Source organism: Onychostoma macrolepis, chromosome 18 (assembly GCF_012432095.1).
Source record: "Onychostoma macrolepis isolate SWU-2019 chromosome 18, ASM1243209v1, whole genome shotgun sequence".
NCBI lineage: Eukaryota > Metazoa > Chordata > Actinopteri > Cypriniformes > Cyprinidae > Onychostoma > Onychostoma macrolepis.
The window spans coordinates 18,718,581-18,740,654 of record NC_081172.1 but is presented as its reverse complement, the minus strand read 5'-3'; the positions used below and the strand labels follow the sequence as shown (position 1 = coordinate 18,740,654).

The following is a 22,074-nucleotide window of genomic DNA, read 5'->3' as shown; positions in this document are numbered from 1 at the left end:
CAATTTGAGTTGAATTACTGAAATAAATAAAATTTTCCACGACATTCTAATTTATTGAGATGCACCTGTACTCACTCTCTGGCCATCCAATATGTAGGTGACTTTTCTTTTTTTTTTTTTTTCAGTAGAACAGTAAATAAGATTTTTAGTGGGGAGGGGAAAAAAAATATATCCATGGCTGCTGGCAATATATTAAGGTCTTATGAAGTGAATAATAATACAAGTAATGTTCCATTTGCACAGACCTTTTCGTATGGCCTAAATATATCATCAGAAGTCAAGCTAAAGATCATCTCTACTGTTCTGCTGAAGAAAAAAAAAGTCATCTACATCTTGAATGGCCTGAGGGTGAGTAAATTAACAGCAAATTTTAATTTTTGGGTGTACTATCACTGTAACATAAATTAGCAACATAAATGATAAAGGGATGGGAAGGTGACATTCCCATTTCAAGGGATGCCCATTTGGCACCACCTATCCTTTGAAAGCAACACCCCCACAACCTTCATCATAAATTAGTGAGTGAAGTGGGTGAGTGAGTCAGAAACATAGAGATGTGTATGACTCTAAACATCTGCATTTATCTGTCCCTTAACTATTTCTCTGCAGCTTCTATCCTCAGACCAGGTACTTGTCAACTCCAGGGACTCTTCAGACTGAACAAGGATGGAGATTTTATACTTGGAGGCCTGTTTGAAGTTTACTTATTCACAGTGTTCCCAGCGCTGAGCTTCAGAACTGAGCCAGATACACCATACTGTGAAAAGTAAGTGGGATGAAAATAACAGCATAACTAGAAAAGAACATAGAGAGATTTTTTTTGTTTGTTTGTTTGTTTTTTTTGTTTTATTAATGCTTAAAGTTCTTTTTATATCTGTTAATTTATTCAAACAATGTGTTGACAGCTGTAAAAACTATTTGCAATGCAATAATGCCTTCAGTCTTTTAGTTATTATTGCTCTTGTATCACTTAATAAAAACTTAATAGGAACATCTTGCCGTTCCTTAGATTTAACATGGAAAGCTTCCAGCATGCACAGACTATGGCTTTTGCAACCTGGTCTCACAGAATTCCGAGTAATGACCACGGACCCTTAACTCCGAATCTGTGGTGGCATCACGGAATCGCCGGAAATTCTGTGATGGGCTCACAGAAGTGATACCAATGTAAGTCAGTGACAGGCATCAGCCGTGCTCCCCGCACGGATCCATTACACGGAATTCTGTGAGACCAGGTTGTAAATTATATATTGGGTAACAACATTGACATTATTGCATATATGTTGTGGTGTGATTTTTCAATTTTCAATGTAAACAGCCACAACAGTTTTATTTATATTACATTACACATTTATGAGCACGTAACCCAACCCCTGCCCCTAAACCTACCATTTGTCAATAAAACAGAAGATACAACAGACAGACACAACTAAGTCATAATTTATTCAAAAAGTATTAATGTTCCAAGTCTTCCGAGGCAAAACGATTGATTTGTGACAGGAATAGATGCGATCGCCGTCTCCGTCTGCCGTAAAGCTCTTCCCATGTGCTGCAGTCTCTGTGCGTAAATTAAAAAAATGCCACCAGAAGAAGCCTTACGTCAGCTTTGGTTGTGAAATGCCATTGGCTCTTGCGTGTCTCGTGATCGATTGCGTCATACTGTTGTGACAGGCTATTGGTTCTTGTATGTCTCGTGACCGTTTGCGTCATGCTACGGGATGGGAGTATCTTTTTGAATGAGATGTGAGTGTGTTAACGGAGCGGGATCATTTTCAGTGATTAAAACCTTGTATTTTACTCTCTTCTTCGCATAAAGACTTCGTATGGCTTCAGAAGACTTGGAATGCAACACTATTTGTTTGTAATGCATTTATGCTGCTTGTTTATGGTCATTTTGCAATAAATACCTGTGACTGCACTTATATTTACCTGCCCAGTCAGCAAACAAATTTGGCCCAGATTTGGCATGCATCTGGCACAGCTGGCATTCATCCGGCACTGGCATACAGCATGTGGGCCAAACATGGCCCGGGTTTGGCAGAGATGGTACCGGGTTTAAGACGGCACACAAGACATGGGCCAGATGTCAAATGTAGTATTTGGCCCAGATGTCAAATATAGATATGTGGGCCACATATTAACGATCTTGACCCACATTTAAAATCCATTTCAAATATTTTTGACTAAAATCCCAATGTTTTCCCATACAGAAAGGTAATATATTCACATATATGTGAAACACTGTTAAATATATTGAAATACATTTTGAAAATATATTTTTTTAAAATGCATAACATAAAGCTCATATTGTGTGTTTAATTGTGTTTACATGTGAAATTATATTCATGCCTCATATGATATTATATTATGTTATATTATAGAATAGTATATCCTGTTGTTTTATTTATATACAACTGACTTCAAACAATGTTTTGCATTCACTGCTTTCATATTCTCATTCAATTTACAGTTTGATGTAGGCCTACTAAACAATACATGATGAAATTTCAGGACATTGTATTTGACTTTTGTACTATTTATGTAAATGCGTAACGTTGATGTGTTTTAGGCCATGTTGGCCAATCAGAACCCACATAGCAAGCACACTCGGGCCGATTCTGGCTGAAATGCAGCACTGTCGGCTCAGTCACGACGTCGGTGAGAAGATAATGGGCCAGAGCCGCGCCGACTCTACAAAACACTTCTGGCTGACAGACTGCTTTTTCTCTCTGGGCCGATCTCGGCTGAAAGCTGTTGTACGTGCGGCAAGTCCGCACTCGTGTAGTTGTGTGTCTCTACCTTCGGCCCGAGTTGGTTTTGTCTCCGGCGGCAGCTGCTAGAATGAAGATCAGCCGCTGAGAGAGAGATTTGGCGGTTAATCCTGAGGAGATTTCGGCGGGCACAGTTCTCAAGAGGAATTATCTTCAGCTGCAAACTGGTAAGTTATTTAATGATCAATCTAGTGTTGTTTGATGTTTAAATGCCACGAAGAGTATAGGTTTTAGATGGTTTCTGTTAGGTTTGCGATGATAATAGCGTCAGAAAAACCGTTCGGTCCGGATATATTGAGTGTTGATGAGTAACGTTAGGCCTAACTACTAAATTTAATAGTACATAAAAGTCAAATAAAATGTCCTGAAATTTCATCATGTATTGTAACACACAGCAGCTCAGAATTTCTGTAAAAAAAAAAAATAAATAATAATAATAATGTCAGATTACATAAAAATTTAATAGTAACTACTATAAGTAACTACGTTAGGCCTAACTGTCAGGCGCCGTCTTCAGGAAAACAATATGTAATTTTTTAATATGAAAAACCGATGAGCTGTATCCAGTGCACGATTATGTTAGGTAATTAAATTTTAATGAGTTAAATTATATTTTGTTTGCTAGAATTCATTCGATTCGTCTTTTTCAACGAGTGATTGCTATTGAATCATAGGAGTCGGACTGCGCTGGTGGCGCCATAAACATCATACGAGTGACTCTCTGATTCGATTCACTTAACCATTCAAATGAGTCATTTGTTTGTGAATCAAACTGAGCACGCTGTTGTAGCATTACACCTGCTAAGACAATCCAGTATGTGCAATCTGAATTTAATAATAATATTTATTTTGTGGTAACACTGCCGTGTGGGAAGCTCTGACAGAGAAAAACACTATAGACACGTAAGAGAAAGCCATAAAATGTAAGTGCATCATCTTTTGTTCTTCAATAGAGGCCTAATCTGTCTGCTGCACTTGAGCAGGTTCAGTTTGTAGAGTGAATGAAAACTTTTGAAGCATTGATATGCCGTGTGATGTGATTAAAATCATACTTAGTTTACTGTGGTGGGGATTATTAGGAGCAAACAAATTTATATATAGTGTTCAGATTAAATTTTTATGTAATCTGACATTATTATTATTATTATTATTTTTTTTTTTTTTACAGAAATTCTGAGCTGCTGCATGAACATTCATCAAACTTATAAGGTGCGAACTCTGGGTCTGGTTCTAATGATTGTAAAAAACTGTAATGCTTAAGATTAAATAATTACCTTACAATATATATTTATACATATTTCAAGGCTGCAATTTGGAAAAAACTTTCAAGCCAATGCTGCTGAAATGGAGGTCAAGGGGACTGAAGAGGTGGCTCCAGCTGATCAGAAGTGAGGACTTCAGGAGGCAGACACACTCTGTGAGTTTAAAAGACCCATCTCTTTAACCTTCCATACACATGACACACTATCACATCTCTATAATTCAAATCTATTAAAGGATCTTTATGCTGCACCAAGTAGGGTAAGCAGCAACACTTCCTATAATATCTAATGTACTTGTTAATTTGTAAGAATAATGGCATCAATGCTTATATTAGTTGCTTATATACTGTCTCACCCTTATCCCTAGGTTACAGTAATCAGCTGATCCAGCCGTATCCAGACCAGATGGTGAACCTGCTCCCAGGAACGACCACAACACATCCCTGACTGTCAGCGGAGACCATGTCAGCTAGATGACAGATCCCGGTGAAGACCTCACTGATGGCCCCAGCACAGATCCTCAGCAAAGACTACGAGAACCAGACAAGCCCTCTGCACAGACCCTTTTTACCAGCTTCACCTGCTAGCGTGATATTACTTCATGCAGAAGAAGTTGGATGAAATATTCTGAATGATATCAATCCACAATCTGACTTGTGATGCAGCCTGTAATAATCGCACCACATTCACTGCTTGGCCAGACGAGACTGTTTCCTGACTGAGCCGGGTCTTGTTTGGGTTCCTTGTCACTGTTGCCTTTTGTCTTGCTTGGTTGAAGACGCCTAATATTCAGCAATATTACTGACTTGACTGCACTGACACCATTTGATAAGAACTGAACTGAATTATGACACATAATGTTTTATATATGAAGAGTTTATTTGCAAAACAGATAACTCAGTTTTAAATATTTTTAAAAATCATGTTTTTTGTTATCGTGTTTTTGTTTTGTGTTAGTTAGCTAGTATTTATTAGTTATTCTTTGCCTAATCAAAATAACCTGAATGCAGTTTGATTGAGATTAATTGGAATGCACAATGAAAAACATGATTTTTAAAAATTGTTAAAACGGTTATCCGTTTCTGCAAATGAACTCTTCTTCATATATAAAATATACAGTAAATATAATTTAGTTGTTACTTTGTGGTTTAAAAAGTGTGAATGTTTATACTGTAGTGCATTTGTTCATATATATTTATATTAAAGTATTTGGTAATTTTATAATTAAAGCCTTTTAATGTTTTTAAATGGTTGTATTTGTGTTTCACTGCTGAATTACATTTAGCAGTTTCTGGGCCACATTCGGCCCGGGGACCAAGCCGAATCTCAGCCAGATCTGGCTTAAAGTGTCTGGGCCAGACCTGGGCCACATAAAATAATAGAAGTCACTCTACAGTATGCGGGCCAGATCTGGGCCACGTCAATAAATAAGAGTCATTTTACAGGGCGTGGGCCGCATCTGGGCCAGAGGAAATAGTTTGAGTCGGTTTTCAGTGTGTGTGCCAGTTTCGGGCCGGGGACCCAGCCAGAACTGGGCCAGAAGCTAAGCAAGGTTGTGGCCCAGAGATGGGCCAGACAAATTTTGCTATCTGGGAAGCCTGACAAAGTTTCAATTAGGCGGAGATAACAGCGCAGACTCCGACGTCACAAGCCAAAAACTCTGGTTTTGCTGTCTACACCATAACATTGCAACCGGAGTTTTTCTAAATCTTCACCCTGGCAGGAGTTTTCAAAATGTTCGGTTTCAGTGACGTGGTGCAGTGTTTGCATGAGGACGAATGGCCAAACTGCATTGAAAAAGCTGCTGTTTTGAAAATAACCGCGTTCGTGTGGACGGCCAATGAGCGCGTGTTGAGCATTCAAATCGCATTTAAACTGAAGCGGAGGAGCTTACCATGGTAACAGGGCGTCAACTCACTCAGCTGACAAGAAGCAAGAGGCTGTCTCTCTGCTGTTTTCACTGCTTTCAGGTAAGTTTAGTCCCTAAAGTTACACAAATAATACATACAACTGTTCCTGACACTTTCTTACATGTTACTGACACGTTTCTGTTGAATCTTTACTTTACAGGAGTGGTTTAGTGTCTTCATAAAGACCGTTAGCATCACAACCGTTAACTATGGAGGCTAACAATTAGAGGTAAGGTAACTTATACATTTGAGCTCTTATTAATGAACGTTTGAGCTTTTAAGCACCTTTTATGTGTAGATGAGCAGCTTTGATAGTTATGTAAATGTTTTGCTGATACTTTATCAATAGATAAATGGAAGTCACTATAAGCTAATTAATTTAAGTCTGCACTGTGGGGGTCAATCGGTGACGTCACTTACATGAACTAATGGGCTGAAACTATTTCAAACACATTTTGAACTTTCATTGCAAATAAATATTGATAAATTGTACTGTGATTTCAGGAGCGTCAGAAAAAAATACCTAAAGCAGGGGAAGTTACAAGAAAATTTGTAATGAGAGCTGCTGACAGAGATACAGGAAACACAGGTGATCTGATAAATCTTATTAAATAACTTTATATGAATTTTTCACAATATATTTCAACCATATCATCATGCATCTGTAAAACCTAAAAATATGAATTCTGGTATCTTAAGATTTTTTGTATGTTTTGTATATTATTATTATTATTATTATTGCATTTCACCTCTGCTGTAGTTTGTTTATTTCTAATAATCCTGACATTATATACTACATTTTGTTGGCTATGTGACATATTGTTCCTATTCTTCCATGCTGATGGCTGTGCTGCAGAGCTGGAGCGGAGCGGATCTCCTGTGGAAGAACATCTCCAAAGCGCCATAAACCATCTGACTAGTAAGTAAAACCTCAAACATTCAAAAGTTTGTCGAATATTTAAAAAAATATATCAAATATTTCCCAGACAGCAAGCAGGGTCGGCCCAGATCCGGCCCACATCTGGCCCGCATGGATTTCACACGGGCCAGATGTGGGCCGGATCTGGCCGACACTATGTTGCTGTCTGGGTTCCTGTATGTCCTACAAGGCCATCTTGTTTAACTGTGCTCTGAGGACACTTCATACAGGACGCAACAACCTACAGAGGGGTCAATCATAATTCAAAAAAGACACAGATGATAATAAAAAAGTTCTTTGAAATTAAAATGAATAACGGTAAGACAGAACCAGTACTGTGAACACACCTCACTTCAAACTGTAACAGTCTGTATATTATTTTCTAAACTTTAAATGTAGTGAAATTTTTGTTCAAGCAGACTTTATTGCTCGTGGAAACCTCACACAAGCCTGAAAGATACTTAAAACTTAAAATATTATTTGCACTCTCGAAGACTGTTCACCAAAGACTAAATTTCAGTCCAGCAGAATTTTCTGCACACTTCACCACCGAAGCCAAAATGAGCATTGTGAACGTAAGAGCCTCACACTACATTGTTTGTTTGAATTGTATTTCAGGGCAGTTCGTGAAGACGGATAACCTGGACAGAAGTCGGTTCCAGATCCAGGCTCCACACCAGACTTCTCACTCACAAGGATTGCTGTCTACTAGATATGTGTACTCTTCAGACTTAGGTTCATGCAGATATTATTCAGGGACATGAACACTTGAATACTGCAAAAATAGAGAAACTACTTTATTTAAGAATTTTGTGTTAATTGCGTGAACATTAAACAAATATATATTTATTTTACTGTTTTTTTTGTTTTGTATTCCAAAGCACCTAAAAGCCAATTCACACTGCCATACTCCAGCAGGGTGAACACACTGACCAAGCAAAACAAATAAGCATGTTTTTATAGTTTTTGTGAAAGTGTGAACTGACAATGCTGTATGTTAGGTGTGAGATTCATTCAACTTGGTTTGCTGATTAAACATGATTAAATATTTGTTCAGAATATTGTCGTTGTTGTGACTATTCATCTGGGAGGGGTGTGTATCAAGTGGCTTGGTTATGGTTTTGTTGAGGCTGACATGTGGAACCCATCTGGTCCAGCGTATAGGACCAGAACAGGGCCAGCTATGGTCATACGGGTATGGTCATACAGGACCTCAGATGTGTGTTTTATATTGTTCAGAAGTGGGTAGGTTTAGGGTAGGGGTGGGTTAGGTACTCCAGTGAAAGTATAAATTTATATACAAATATAACTGCATCGGAGTCACTCTTTTTACAGTACGTGGTGCACGTCAATTGAGGCAGTGCTGGTGTTGAACCTGTGGATCCGTGCGTGGACCATGGCTGATGCCTGTCACTGACTTACATTGGTATCACTTCTGTGAGCCCGTCACAGAATTTTCTGCGATTCCGTGATGCCACCACAGATTCGGAGTTAAGGGTCCGTGGTCATTACACGTAGTTCTGTGAGACCAGGTTGGGCTATAAATGAGATCAATAAGAATCCAAACTTGCTGCCTAACATCACTCTTGGTTACCATCTTTATGACAACTGTGTGATGCTAGGAATGGCATTCCGGGCTGCCATACCCCTGGCTAGTGGAACAGAGGAGTCCATCTCCAACCTCAACTGCACTGGCCCTCCTCCAGTCATTGGAATTGTTGGGGATTCAAATTCAACTTCATCCATAGCAATTTCCAGTGTTCTGGGGTTCGTGTACCTATAGTAAGACAGGATGAAAAAAAATAAAATTTAAAAAATTTAAATTCAAATAAAAAATACACTTTTCAGTTACACTTTTTTTTGTTGTTCATTTTACCATATGTTCTGAATCTGTTTTTTTTTTTTTTTCTTACACTTTCTTTTGCATCTGCATGTCCCCATTACTCTGTCCCATGCCTTTTCTTCTCTCTTTTTTTAATGATTAGATAAGTCACTACGCCACCTGCTCCTGTTTGAGTGACAAAACAAAGTATCCCTCTTTCTTCAGAACTATCCCCAGTGATGCCTTCCAGGTGCAGAATATGGTTATAGCATTTTGGATGGACATTGGTTGGTTTCCTCTACAGTGATGATGATTACGGCATCTATGCTTCTTTGTCCTTCAAGCAGGAAATGCAATTCTGAAATCCTTCCCAATGATAACAACCCCATAAATATTCAACATATAATGGGAATGATTCAGTCCTCTATAGCTAGAGTGGTGGTTGTTTTTTCTACTTCATCCTATCTGCTGCCTTTGATGGATGAGGTGGTTTTGCAAAAATTGACAGGCAGACAGTGGATTGCCAGGGAAGCTTGGGCCACTGCACCCTGATTTCAAACTCCACATTTACTACCCTTCTTGAGGGGCACATTGGGCATCGTCATCTGGCATGGGGAGATACAGGGACTTTCTGTTATATCTCCGTCCTAGCAATGATCCAAAAAAACAATATGTTGAGAATCTTCTGGGAGAACATGTTTGTGTGCAGTTTTGAAACAGATATAGATGGAGAACAAATTAAAAAAGTGTGTACAGAACATGAGGATTTGAGTGCCTCAGACACGCCATGCACTGATGTTTCAGGGTTGAGAGCAGCTTATAATGTCTACAAGGCAGTTTATGCCCTGGCACATGCACTTCATGACCTGATGCAGTGTGAGGGGAGAGGACCATTTAGTGGGAACAACTGTGCCGACATAATCAGCCTAAAACCCTGGCAGGTAAGACCCACATTGTGTAGTTCAGTGGTCTCAAACTCAATTCCTGGAGGGCCACAGCTCTGCAGAGTTTTGCTCTAACCAGCTCCAAATCACACCTGCTTGGAAGCTTCTAGTAATCCTGAAGACCTTGATTAGCTGGATCAGCTTTGTTTGATTAGGGTTGGAGCAAAACTGTGCAGAGCTGTGGCCCTCCAGGAATTGAGTTTGAGACCAATGGTGTAGATCAGGCATCCTCAAATCTGGCCTACTCCTGCAGAGTTTAGCTCTAACCCTAATCAAACACACCTGAGCATGCTAATCAGAGTCTTCAAGATCATTAGAAAATCACAGGTAGGTGAGTTTGATCAGGGTTGGAGCTAAACTGGAAAGATTTGAGGAACCCTGGTGTAGATTCTCTCCAGGCATATAGAAGAGCTGACTATGAAAAGCAAAATATGCACTCTATAATTACAGATAAATATGCAACACATTTTCCATCTACAACCCGTACAGCTTGTCCACTACCTAAAGAAAGTGAACTTCACCACAGGCTTTGGGGATCAAGTGTCATTTGATAAGAATGGAGATGCTTTGGCTATCTATGATGTGTTGAACTGGCATCCTAGCTCTGACAGAACAGTAAGGCTCCAAGCATTTGGTGTAGTAAATGAAGGTTAAGCAACAGGGATGGTGCTCACACTGGATGATGTTGCAATATGTGACCCTGGACCACAAAACCAGTCTTGAGTGTCAATTTTTCAAAATTGAGATGTATACATAATCTGAAAGATGAATAAATAAGCTTCCCATTGATGAATGGTTTGTTAGGATCTGACAACATTTGGCCGATATACAACTATTTGAAAATCTGGAATCTGAGGGTGCAAAACAATCTAAATATTGAGAAAATCACCTTTAAACTTGTCCAAATGAAGTTCTTAGCATTGCATATAACTAATCAAAAATGAAGTTTTTGATATATTTATGGTAAGAAATTTACAAGATATCTTCATGGAACATGATCATTATTTAATATCCTAATGATTTTTGGCATAAAAGAAAAATCGATAATTTTGACCCATACAATGTATTTTTGGCTATTGCTACAAATATAACCCAGCGACTTAAGACTGGTTTTGTGGTCCAGGGTCACATATACAGGTGCTGGTCATATAATTAGAATATCATCAAAAAGTTGATTTATTTCACTAATTCCATTCAAAAAGTGAAACTTGTATATTATATTCATTCATTACACACAGACTGATATATTTCAAATGTTTATTTCTTTTAATTTTGATGGTTAGAGCGTACAGATCATGAAAGTCAAAAATCAGTATCTCAAAATATTAGAATATTACTTAAGACCAATACAAAGAAAGGATTTTTAGAAATCTTGGCCAACTGAAAAGTATGAAAATTAAAAGTATGAGCATGTACAGCATGTACAATACTTAGTTGGGGTTCCTTTTGCCTGAATTACTGCAGCAATGCGGCGTGACATGGAGTCGATCAGTCTGTGGCACTGCTCAGGTGTTATGAGAGCCCAGGTTGCTCTGATAGTGGCCTTCAGCTCTTCTGCATTGTTGGGTCTGGTGTCTCTCATCTTCCTCTTGACAATACCCCATAGTTTCTCTATGGGGTTCAGGTCAGGCGAGTTTGCTGGCCAATCAAGCACAGTAACACTATGGTCATTGAACCAGCTTTTGGTACCTTTGGCAGCGTGGACAGGTGCCAAGTCCTGCTGGAAAATGAAATCAGCATCTCCATAAAGCTTGCCAACAGAAGGAAGCATGAAGTGCTCTAAAATTTCCTGGTAGATGGCTGCGTTGACTGTGGACATCAGAAAACACAGTGGACCAACACCAGCAGATGACATGGCAGCCCAAATCATCACTGACTGTGGAAACTTCACACTGGACTTCAAGCAACATGGATTCTGTGCCTCTCCACTCTTCCTCCAGACTCTGGGACCTTGATTTCCAAATGAAATGTAAAATTTACTTTCATCTGAAAAGAGGACTTTGGACCACTGAGCAACAGTGCAGTTCTTTTTCTCCACAGCCCAGTTAAGATGCTTCTGGCGTTGTCTCTGGTTCAGAAGTGGCTTGGTAGGCCTTTTCCTGAAGACGTCTGAGCGTGGTGACTCTTGATGCAATGACTCCAGCTTCAGTTCTCTCCTTGTGAAGCTCTCACAAGTGTTTGAATCGGCTTTGCTTGACTGTATTCTCAAGCTTGCGGTCATCCCTGTTGCTTGTGCACCTTTTCCTACCCAAATTCTTCCTTCCAGTCAACTTTGCATTTAATATGCTTTGATACAGCACTCTGTAAACAGCCACACCTTTCAGTAATGACCTTCTGTGACTTACCCTCTTTGTGGAGGGTGTCAATGTTCGTCTTCTGGATCATTGCCAAGTCAGCAGTCTTCCCCATTATTGTGGTTTCAAAGAACAAGAGATACCCAGAATTTATACTGTAGGGATGGTCATTTATTCAAACTCAAATGTAAATATTCTAATATTTTGAGATACTGAATTTTGACTTTCATGAGCTATAAGCTCTAATCATCAAAATTAAAAGAAATAAACATTTGAAATATATCAGTCTGTGTGTAATGAATGAATATAATATACAAGTTTCACTTTTTGAATGGAATTAGTGAAATAAATCAACTTTTTGATGATATTCTAATTATATGACCAGCACCTGTATATGGTAAACTGCGCTGTCGTTTCAAACGACGTTTGTCAGCTTTTTGAATTAAGTTACCGAATTAAAATTATTTTTAACGAGCAACGCTTATCTTATATTAACATTAGGTTAACTAATGTGATATTTTGTTCAGGTGTTAGTAGTTAATGTTGGCCAGTTGCCTATTGAGAAAATAAAATTGTATGTTAGTTAAACAAGTTTTATGGCTAGCTGCCTTTTCTAGTTTTAGAATTAGTTTGTTATAGTTTTTAATGGAATTTAAGGTTTACTGCATTTTTTTATTTGTGTTTTAAAGGCAACTGCAATGAAGCATCAAGAAAGACATGGAGCAGCACCAGCCACCCTGAGACTGATAATGGTAAGAGAACAACTGTGGTTTTGAGAGGTTTGTGTATTCTATATGGAGTTTGACATTTCTGTCACTAACAAAGTGGATGGTGAGCAAAGGTGGTGGCCACGTTTTGGAGCACGTTTGTCTTTTTTTCCCCATTATGTTTCTATTGCCTAAAGATTCTTTGTGAGGATAAATCCAGAGGACACAACATAATACACTGCAAAACATCCTAAGACAGGAGAAATGGTGAAGATGCACTGTTCCAGCATTGGAAAACTATATTTTTAAGCGTTATACATGCAGTGTTTTCAATAAAGAATTTGATATGTTGTAATTATTGTGTCTGTTTTAATTGAGTGCCAGTAGTACCTATGTAGAGTAATAATAAAATGAATTATATATAAAGAATAATCAAGTCTAATTAAATCTATATTAAAATGAATGAATTACAGTAGTATACTGATGAATTGAATATGCTTACTGATTTTTTACAGTAATTTGCTGTAAAACAGTGCAGTTTGCTACTGTAAATCTTTATTACAGTAACGAAGTTACTGTACAAACCCTTTGAAATGTCTAACAGTGCACTCACCCGAGCAAATATCATAATTAGCCATTTGATAACTGTCATTAATATAACAACGTTCTCTAATTGACGGTTCGCAAAGAGCTTGATTGACAGGCGATCTGACAAATCAGAACGCGATACTCAAGATACTTTCACGTTTTATTCTACGACATAAAACACACCAGTTACACCCCACTAGTGATTTTTTAAAACTGTTATGTTTCTTAAAAAAGACGGTTGCTAAATGGGACTACAGACGCTGTCGGAGACATTAAACGTCATCACGCCGGACAGTTTATCAATTTAGTATTTTGCAATTGTAGTATAATTTGTAATACAATTTATTTTAGAATAACCAATGAATAGTTTCCCGCATTTTATATTGTTGTTCGACAATGTTTTTTTTTTGCTTTGCCCCGAAATGCGACACATGTCTTCGGCTGGAAGAAGCTCCTTTTATCGCTTTCCTACTGATACAGACTCTGATTTCGTACCATAAGGTAAACTCATATTACGATTATTACATGTAAACACCACATTTACCGGCTTTACTTGGTGAAAGTTAAACTTTAATGATGCATAGTGCTTAAAGCCACATTAAAATGAAATGTTTAAGGCAGCATGAAGCTGTTAGAAAGCATATAGATATAGGATTTCATAGAAGCAAGGATAAAATAACATTTTGTGTATCCACCCTAACAAAATAATAGCTGAAATGTGGTACTTTGTTCACTAAAATTAGTTTAATCTTACCATATCCAAAAACTCGCTCACTCTGCTGTTATTTAAAAGATTAAATACGCGGGGATACGTTTTAAATTAAAATATTCATATTAATCAAGTCTTTATTCACTTTTAATGCACCTTATTTCGAAATGTACAGAAATACGTGCTTTAAATGTCTTTTAGTCCTTTATTTAATTTATTCACTATACTATTTATTACTAATGTCTCATTTCAGTTTTAGTTTTGCATTTATTCCAGTTTATATGAAATGGTTCATGTAGCGTGGATTAAAATTCATATACAGAGTAAATCCTTCACTGAACATGCTAAAAATAAGTTTGAAATAGTTGTCGGGAGCGCGCTGGTGGTGACGCTGAAGGCAAGCGACCGTGGTGCTGTAGTTCATTTATAGCCTAAGTTTAGCTTTTCAGTTCTGGCGCTTTTATTTCGGCTTCAAAATTCATCAAAGTTATATTATTTTGTGAAGATTATCTTGATGGACAAAACGTGTAAGTTTCATGAACTATGATTGAACACAGAGCTTATTTTTTGCGATTTTCCAAAAGCCTATGGAAAAATCCCATTGGCTTTTTGTCGAGGGAACCAGTTTCATGCTAACAGCCGATCTGCCTACAAAGTGACGTCATAGTTCCCCCACTCTATTGACCTATCGGTAAGCCCCGCCCCCCTTAGTTACTGTTGCTCCCTCAGACAAACAAACAGAGTTGCTCACTGTCTTACAATGACAGCTGCAGTGTGAAAACCTTGTCCCACAATGTTTTTGCACAATTTTGGACACAGAAGGCCACTGAATGGGAATTAAATATTCCATGGAGGGATTTAAAAATAAAAATATTTTAAAATAAATACGGTGGGTAACTCAAAGGAGGGTTTATAGATCACAATGCAAGCAGGATAAGTCTCATATTACGGTCAGTCATCACAATCTCGGATGACAACATGCAGGATCAACACTGTTCATGTATCGCAGGGTATGATTAAATTAATGTACATTTAACCATGCGAATTGCAAAAGCCCATTCCAAATCATCAGTCCTCATTCTGCTGGACCTATCTGCCGCTTTTGACACTGTCAATCATCAGATACTCCTGTCCACCCTCTCATCACTGGGCATCTCTGGCATTCCACTTCGCTGGTTTGAATCCTATCTCACTGGTAGGTCTTTCAGGGTGGCCTGGGGAGGTGAGGTATCCAAAGCACATACACTGGTCACTGGGGTTCCTCAGGGATCAGTTCTTGGACCCCTCCTCTTCTCCACATACACTACATCACTGGGTCCCATCATACAGGCACATGGATTCTCATACCATTGCTACGCTGATGACACACAGCTCTACCTCTCTTTTCAACCAGATGATCCAACGGTAACTGCAAGGATCTCAGGTTGCCTGGCGGACATCTCGGCATGGATGAAAGAACATCACCTGCAGCTCAACCTGGCAAAGACTGAGCTTCTTGTCCTCCCTGCCACTCCGACTCTACAGCATGACTTCACGATCCAGTTAGGTTCATCAACAATAACCCCATCAACTTCGGTCAGAAATCTTGGTGTAATCTTTGATGATCAGCTGACCTTCAAAGACCACATTACAAAACTGCTCGATCTTGCAGGTTTGCACTATATAACATCAGAAAGATCAGGCCCTTTCTGACAGAGCATGCTGCACAACTTCTTGTCCAGGCCCTTGTCATTTCTAGGCTGGACTATTGCAATGCTCTTCTGGCTGGACTTCCGTCTAATACAGTCAAACCTCTACAAATGATTCAGAATGCAGCGGCACGACTGGTCTTCAACGAGCCCAAAAGAGCCCATGTTACACCTCTCTTTATCTCCCTGCACTGGCTACCAATCACGGCTCGCATCAAGTTCAAGACACTGATGCTTGCATATAGAACAACCACTGGCTCAGCACCCGTTTACTTGCACTCTCTATTAACAAACTACATCCCTCCAGAAATCTGAGATCTGCTAGTGAGCGGCGCCTCGTGATACCATCACAGAGGCGCAAAATCACTCTCTAGATCATTCTCATTCACCATTCCTGGCTGGTGGAACGATCTTCCCACCTCTATCCGGAATGCTGGATCCCTGTCAATCTTCAAGCAACAACTGAAAACTCATCTCTTTCGACAGCACTTGACTTCATCCTAAACTTAAAAAAAAAAAAAAAAAAATTATCTTTACTTATTCCTTCCTTTGGTAGTTTGTATTTATTTGAACAATGTCTGAGACTTGGTGTTGCAAGCACTTTGTATGTCTGATTGCCTTTTCAAGATTAATCGCTCGATGTATTCCCCAATTGTAAGTCGCTTTGGATAAAAGCGTCTGCTAAATGACTAAATGTAAATGTAAATGTAACCAATTTAATATGGAGAGGCACTGAAATGTAGACCTTCGTTTATGTGTTTTTGACCTACACTGTACAAGACGCGAGAACAGTCAGCTATTTAGGTTTGTACATTAGCATGGACTCACTAACTTTAACGTTAGCTAGCTTTAGCCAGAGATACCTTGCTAAAGCACTAGATAACATTAACGTTCTGCTTGAGCAGATGAAAATTGTAACTTAATGAGTGTATGACAACCAGAAAATGAACGTTTTTGTATTGGGGTTGAATACTTAGGGATATTTTGCTCTGTTTTGTTTTGATTCAGGAAATGTAATAAAAAAAAATTATATTGCCCATCCTCTCAGGATACCTGGAATCAGTGTTACAAGTACCCCAGGCACATCATTTTTCCATTTTTGAAGCATAAACCACATAAAACCGATGCAAGCTTCGGATCTTTCAATGTTTCTCTATGGCGCTGAAACCTAAAGATGTCCGAGTTCCGCGCCCCGTGCAACTGATACTCGACTGCCATTGGCTAGTCTGCGTTCGAGGGGAGGGGCTTACCGATAGGTCAATTGTATATAGCAGTGGGATCGTAAAAAGCATGTGCTTATTACGCTGCATGCAGCTGAAATCGACCGGACACTCAGCACAGCTAAAAAAAAAAAAAACATCAACCGTAGATTTAAACAAAAGTGACATTGAAATTACGCTGCTGAATATAGCAAACCCCGGTTGAAATGCATACACAAGAAAGCTTATTTCATTTAATCTGTTTTCATGTCTGTTACTATCAGTGATTACATGCTCTAGACTGCATTTTGGTCCAGCTGTATAAACACAGATGTAAATGCTGCTGCTAATATGCTTAATATTTCACTTCTGCATACGATGCAAACTGCTAACATGACACTTATTTTAGCCTTGTTTATGGTTGCTAAGTTTTTAATTCAATTAGGCAGATCATACAATACACACAGCAATGTGGATTAAAAGAGCATTCACTTATCTTAGATGTTGATTTCAGATGTTTCTGAAGTGCACTGCTACTGCTACGGCAAACACTAGCCAAGTATTTGAATGTTGAGCAGCAAGCTCATTGGCAACCAATACAAGAGAGAACCAATCAGCTGTGCCACGTGATAATGATGTAATTATGTCGTATTGAGTTATGGCATAACTTTGTATTTATTAGTTTAAAATACAACAAATGGAACATACTGCCTATTTTTGACATCACGAAATATGCATATGGTAGTCATTTAGTTTGATTATTAGTTTGATATATATATATATATATATATATATATATATACAATATATATATATACCTTTTTTAGTTCCAAGTTTTGTAGCTCAGTATCTCTAAATAAGCATTGAAATGTACTGTAAATATCTACAATAAACTTGTTTTGTTTTTCAGCTAACAACCCACAATGTAAACACCTAAATAATTTTACCATTCCTTAATATACATTACAAAAATAAATTATTAAAGAATGGGAAGGTGACATCATGATTTCCAGAGATGCCCACTTAGCACCTCCTGCTCTTTTAAGCAACACCCCACACAGCTGTCATCATAAATTAGCAGCCAGAATGTGTGAGTGGGTCAGAAAGAGAGAGATGTGGATCACTGTAAACATCTGCCTGTATCTGTCTTTTAAATGCATCTCTGCAGCTTCAATCCACAGATCAGGTACTTGTCAGCTCCAGGGACGCTTCAAGTTAAATGGAATGTACCAGGATGGAGACGTTATACTTGGAGGCCTGTTTGAGGTTCATTTTTTCACTGTGTTCCCAGAGCTGAGCTTCAGAACTGAGCCAGAACCACCATACTGTGAAAAGTGAGTCTGGAGCCAGAATGCCTTCTCAACTATAAAATATGAAAGAGACAGATTAAAATAAATAAACAAATAAATAATAATAATAATAATAATAGTAACAATAAATAAAAAATTTAAAAATGACAGAGAAATATGACCATTTTTGTTGAATGATATGCAATGTGATGCTATCTTGACCAAAAAAATCTGTATTGAAACCTCTTCATATTTAACCAAATGTGTACCATAGGAGGATTCCATGATTGATGAGTGATCTCATTCATATTTGGAATGTATTCATGCTTATTTTATATGTAATATCTTTTCTCTATCATGTTATAAACATTGTTTTATTTTTTATTTTTTTCCCTTAGATTTGATATGGAAAGCTTCCAGCAGGCACAGACCATGGTTTTTGCTGTAGACGAGATCAATAAGAATCCAAATCTGCTGCCTAATGTCACTCTTGGTTACCATCTTTATGACAACTGTGTGATGCTAGGAATGGCATTCCGTGCTGCCGTATCCCTAGTTAGTGGAACAGAAGAGAGATTTTCCAACCTCAACTGCACTGGCCCTTCTCCAGTGATTGGGATTGTGGGTGATCCAGGTTCAACTCCATCCATTGCAATTTCCAGTGTTCTGGGGCTGTTTCGAGTACCTATAGTAAGATGGGATGAAAAAAAGTAAAAATGCACTATATGCATATTTTTGTACTGTTCAATTTCATTTGTTCTTTTTAGTCATATATATCCTGAACCAATTTCTTCCAGCACATTTTTCTCATCTCCACGAGTATGTAGATCATAATTCCATTTTTCTGTCTCATGCCTTCTCTCTCCACATCTTTGCTAATTAGGTTAGTCACTATGCCACGTGCTCCTGTTTGAGTGACAGGAAAAAGTACCCCTCTTTCTTTAGAACAATCCCCAGTGATGCCTTCCAGGTGCGGGCTATGGTTCAGATCTTAAGGCATTTTGGATGGACCTGGGTTGGACTCCTCTACAGTGATGACGACTACGGCATCTATGCTTCTGTGTCCTTTAAGCAGGAAACACAGCTGTTTGGAGGTTGTGTTGCCTTTTCTGAAATCCTGCCCCATGATAACAACCCAAAAGACATTCGGCGTATAATAGGAGTGATTCAGGCCTCTACAGCTAGAGTGGTGGTTGTTTTTTCTACTTCATCTTATCTGATGACTTTGATGGATGAGGTGGTATTGCATAACCTGACAGGCAGACAGTGGATTGCAAGTGAAGCATGGGCTACCTCACCTGTGTTTCACAATTCACGTTTCCTGCCCTTTTTAGGGGGCACACTGGGCATTGCCATCAGACGTGGAGAGATCCAAGGACTTCAAGAGTTTTTGCTACGTCTTTGTCCCAGCAATGATCCAAGAAATAATATGTTGAAGATCTTCTGGGAAAACATATTCAGGTGCAGTTTTAAAACTGGGGGTACGGCGATAGATGGAGAGCAATTGAAAAAGGTGTGTACAGGACAGGAGGATCTGAGCACCACAAACACACCATACACTGATGTCTCAGGGCTGAGAGCAGCTTATAATGTCTATAAGGCAGTTTATGCCCTGGCACATGCACTTCATGACCTAATGCAGTGTGAGGAGGGTAGTGGACCATTTAGTGGGAACAGATGTGCCGACATAACCAACCTAAATCCGTGGCAGGTAAGGCCCATAGGTATAGTGCAGATTCTATCCAGGCATATAGAAGAGCTAAATGGAAAAGCAAAATATGTGCTCTACATAGACTCATATATCAGATATCTTAATTAAATTGATATTGTCCCAATTATATTATTGATATTTTGGTAATCAAAAAAGATACATTTATATGTGATAACATTTGAAAGCATAACTATTCAATTTTTAAGAAACAGTCATTCACACATTTTTATAACAGAATTTTAAAAATTTAAATTAAAATATTGCAGTCATGCATGAATGACAATGTGTGAACGCATATTTGTCATGTTTGACTTTTAAACGTGTTTTGTCTAAACTGTACAGCTGGTTCACTACCTACAGAAAGTGAACTTCACCACAGGCTTTGGGGATCATGTGTCATTTGATAAGAATGGAGATGCTCTGGCTATTTATGACGTATTGAACTGGCAGCCAAACTCTGACGGATCAATACAGGTCTACACAGTTGGTGTAGTAAATGAAGGGGCAGGGAATGGGAAGGTGCTTTCACTGAACGAGGATGCGTTATACTGGAACGTTCAGTTTAAAAAAGTAATCATGTTCAGTAATTTATTAAATTATTATTCTTATACTGTATATATTAAAGGCATGTTACATTCATTCAGAATGAAACTACTACACTATATTAAGCATTCACTCTATCATTGTGTGCTAATAAATAACAGCATATGTTGTCCGCTGACAGCCCCCACGGTCTGTGTGCAGTGAGAGCTGCCCCCCAGGCACCAGACAAGCCAGGAGGAAGGGTCTGCCTGTCTGTTGTTTTGACTGCCTGCCATGCAGAGATGGAGAGATTTCTAACACAACAGGTGAGGAGATTATTGTTGGCAAAATTGAAACTGAATAAAACTTGAAACTAATTTATTTAATAACTGTCTACTTTTTTACTTTCTTCTAAACTTAAATCTTTTTATTTATCTATCTATTTATTTTACTTACAGATGCAATTGAGTGTACTGCATGTCCAGATGAGTTCTGGTCCAATCCAGATAAGGACCAGTGTGTCCCTAAAGAAGTAGAGTTTCTTTCCTATGAGGATCCTCTGGGCATCTCTCTGACTACTGCTTCCCTGCTTGGCACCTGCATCTGTGCTCTTGTAATGGTTATCTTTGCTCATCACCGTAACACTCCCATAGTACGAGCCAACAATTCAGAGCTCAGCTTTCTGCTTCTGTTGTCACTTAAACTGTGTTTCCTGTGTGTGCTGCTGTTCATTGGCCGGCCACAGTTGTGGACATGTCAGTTAAGACATGCTGTGTTTGGTATAAGCTTTGTCCTGTGCGTCTCCAGCATCCTTGTTAAGACCATGGTGGTAATAGCTGTATTCAAGTCATCTCGGCCAGAAGGCAAAGGTGCGATGAAATGGTTTGGAGCAGCTCAACAAAGATGCACAGTTCTGGTCCTAACAGCCCTCCAGGTTGTGATATGTGCAGTCTGGCTATCAACTGCCTCTCCAACACCACATAAAAACAACCAGTATACTCGATCTAAAATAGTATATGAATGTGCTATAGGCTCAGTGGCTGGTTTTTCTATGCTGCTGGGATACATTGGACTGTTGGCAGCAGTAAGCTTCCTTTTAGCCTTCCTGGCAAGAAATCTACCAGATAATTTTAATGAAGCAAAGTTTATCACTTTTAGCATGTTGATCTTCTGTGCTGTGTGGATTGCGTTTGTTCCAGCATATGTGAGCTCACCAGGGAAATATGCAGTGGCTGTAGAGATATTTGCTATCCTAGCTTCTAGTTTTGGGTTACTGGTGGCCATATTTGCCCCTAAGTGCTACATCATTCTTTTACATCCAGAAAGGAACACTAAAAAAGCCATCATGGGTAGAGAAACACAAACGAAATAGTTTTACATTATTCTGTACTCTAATCATTTTGGGGTTCACCACTGTAAACAAAGAAGTAAAACATGTAAATGCCTGTTGTTTTGTAGTATTACCATTATTATTATTAAAATACAAGTTATTCTTTCACTTGCTTTAAAATTAGACTATTTATGTATATTGTATACAATTACATCCTTTATACTTTATCCTTGTAAAATTGTAACACTTACATTTACAATTTGTCCATAATATATTGAGTATACATATATCTCCACGTTTATCAAATGTATTTTACACTTGATTTAATAAATGATTGAGGAGAAGACTGATTAGAGAGAGAGAGAGAGAGAGAGAGAAATCAATAAGGTTCCCATGTGATTCATTTAAA

General features: G+C 38.5%; 1 protein-coding gene, 2 long non-coding RNA genes and 1 pseudogene across 3 annotated transcripts; all 4 read left to right on the top strand.

The window, feature by feature from the left end:
* The first annotated feature begins 498 nt into the window (after positions 1 to 498).
* Positions 499 to 17,368, top strand: LOC131524862 (extracellular calcium-sensing receptor-like; annotated as a pseudogene).
* LOC131524776 (uncharacterized) lies at positions 2,685 to 4,101 on the top strand. Its single transcript, XR_009267073.1, has 3 exons — positions 2,685 to 2,938; positions 3,940 to 3,980; positions 4,076 to 4,101. It is a non-coding gene; the product is annotated as an uncharacterized LOC131524776 (long non-coding RNA).
* LOC131524775 (uncharacterized) lies at positions 5,944 to 7,795 on the top strand. The gene is made up of 5 exons (XR_009267072.1): positions 5,944 to 6,003; positions 6,104 to 6,172; positions 6,448 to 6,532; positions 6,800 to 6,862; positions 7,481 to 7,795. It is a non-coding gene; the product is annotated as an uncharacterized LOC131524775 (long non-coding RNA).
* Positions 17,369 to 17,926: 558 nt separating the features above from the next.
* On the top strand, positions 17,927 to 21,707 carry LOC131524468 (extracellular calcium-sensing receptor-like). The gene is made up of 6 exons (XM_058751608.1): positions 17,927 to 18,147; positions 18,501 to 18,792; positions 18,986 to 19,813; positions 20,156 to 20,383; positions 20,538 to 20,661; positions 20,794 to 21,707. The coding sequence occupies exons 1-6, from the start codon at positions 17,927 to 17,929 to the stop codon at positions 21,705 to 21,707; spliced, it is 2,607 nt and encodes an 868-aa protein (XP_058607591.1).
* The last annotated feature ends 367 nt before the right edge of the window (positions 21,708 to 22,074 follow it).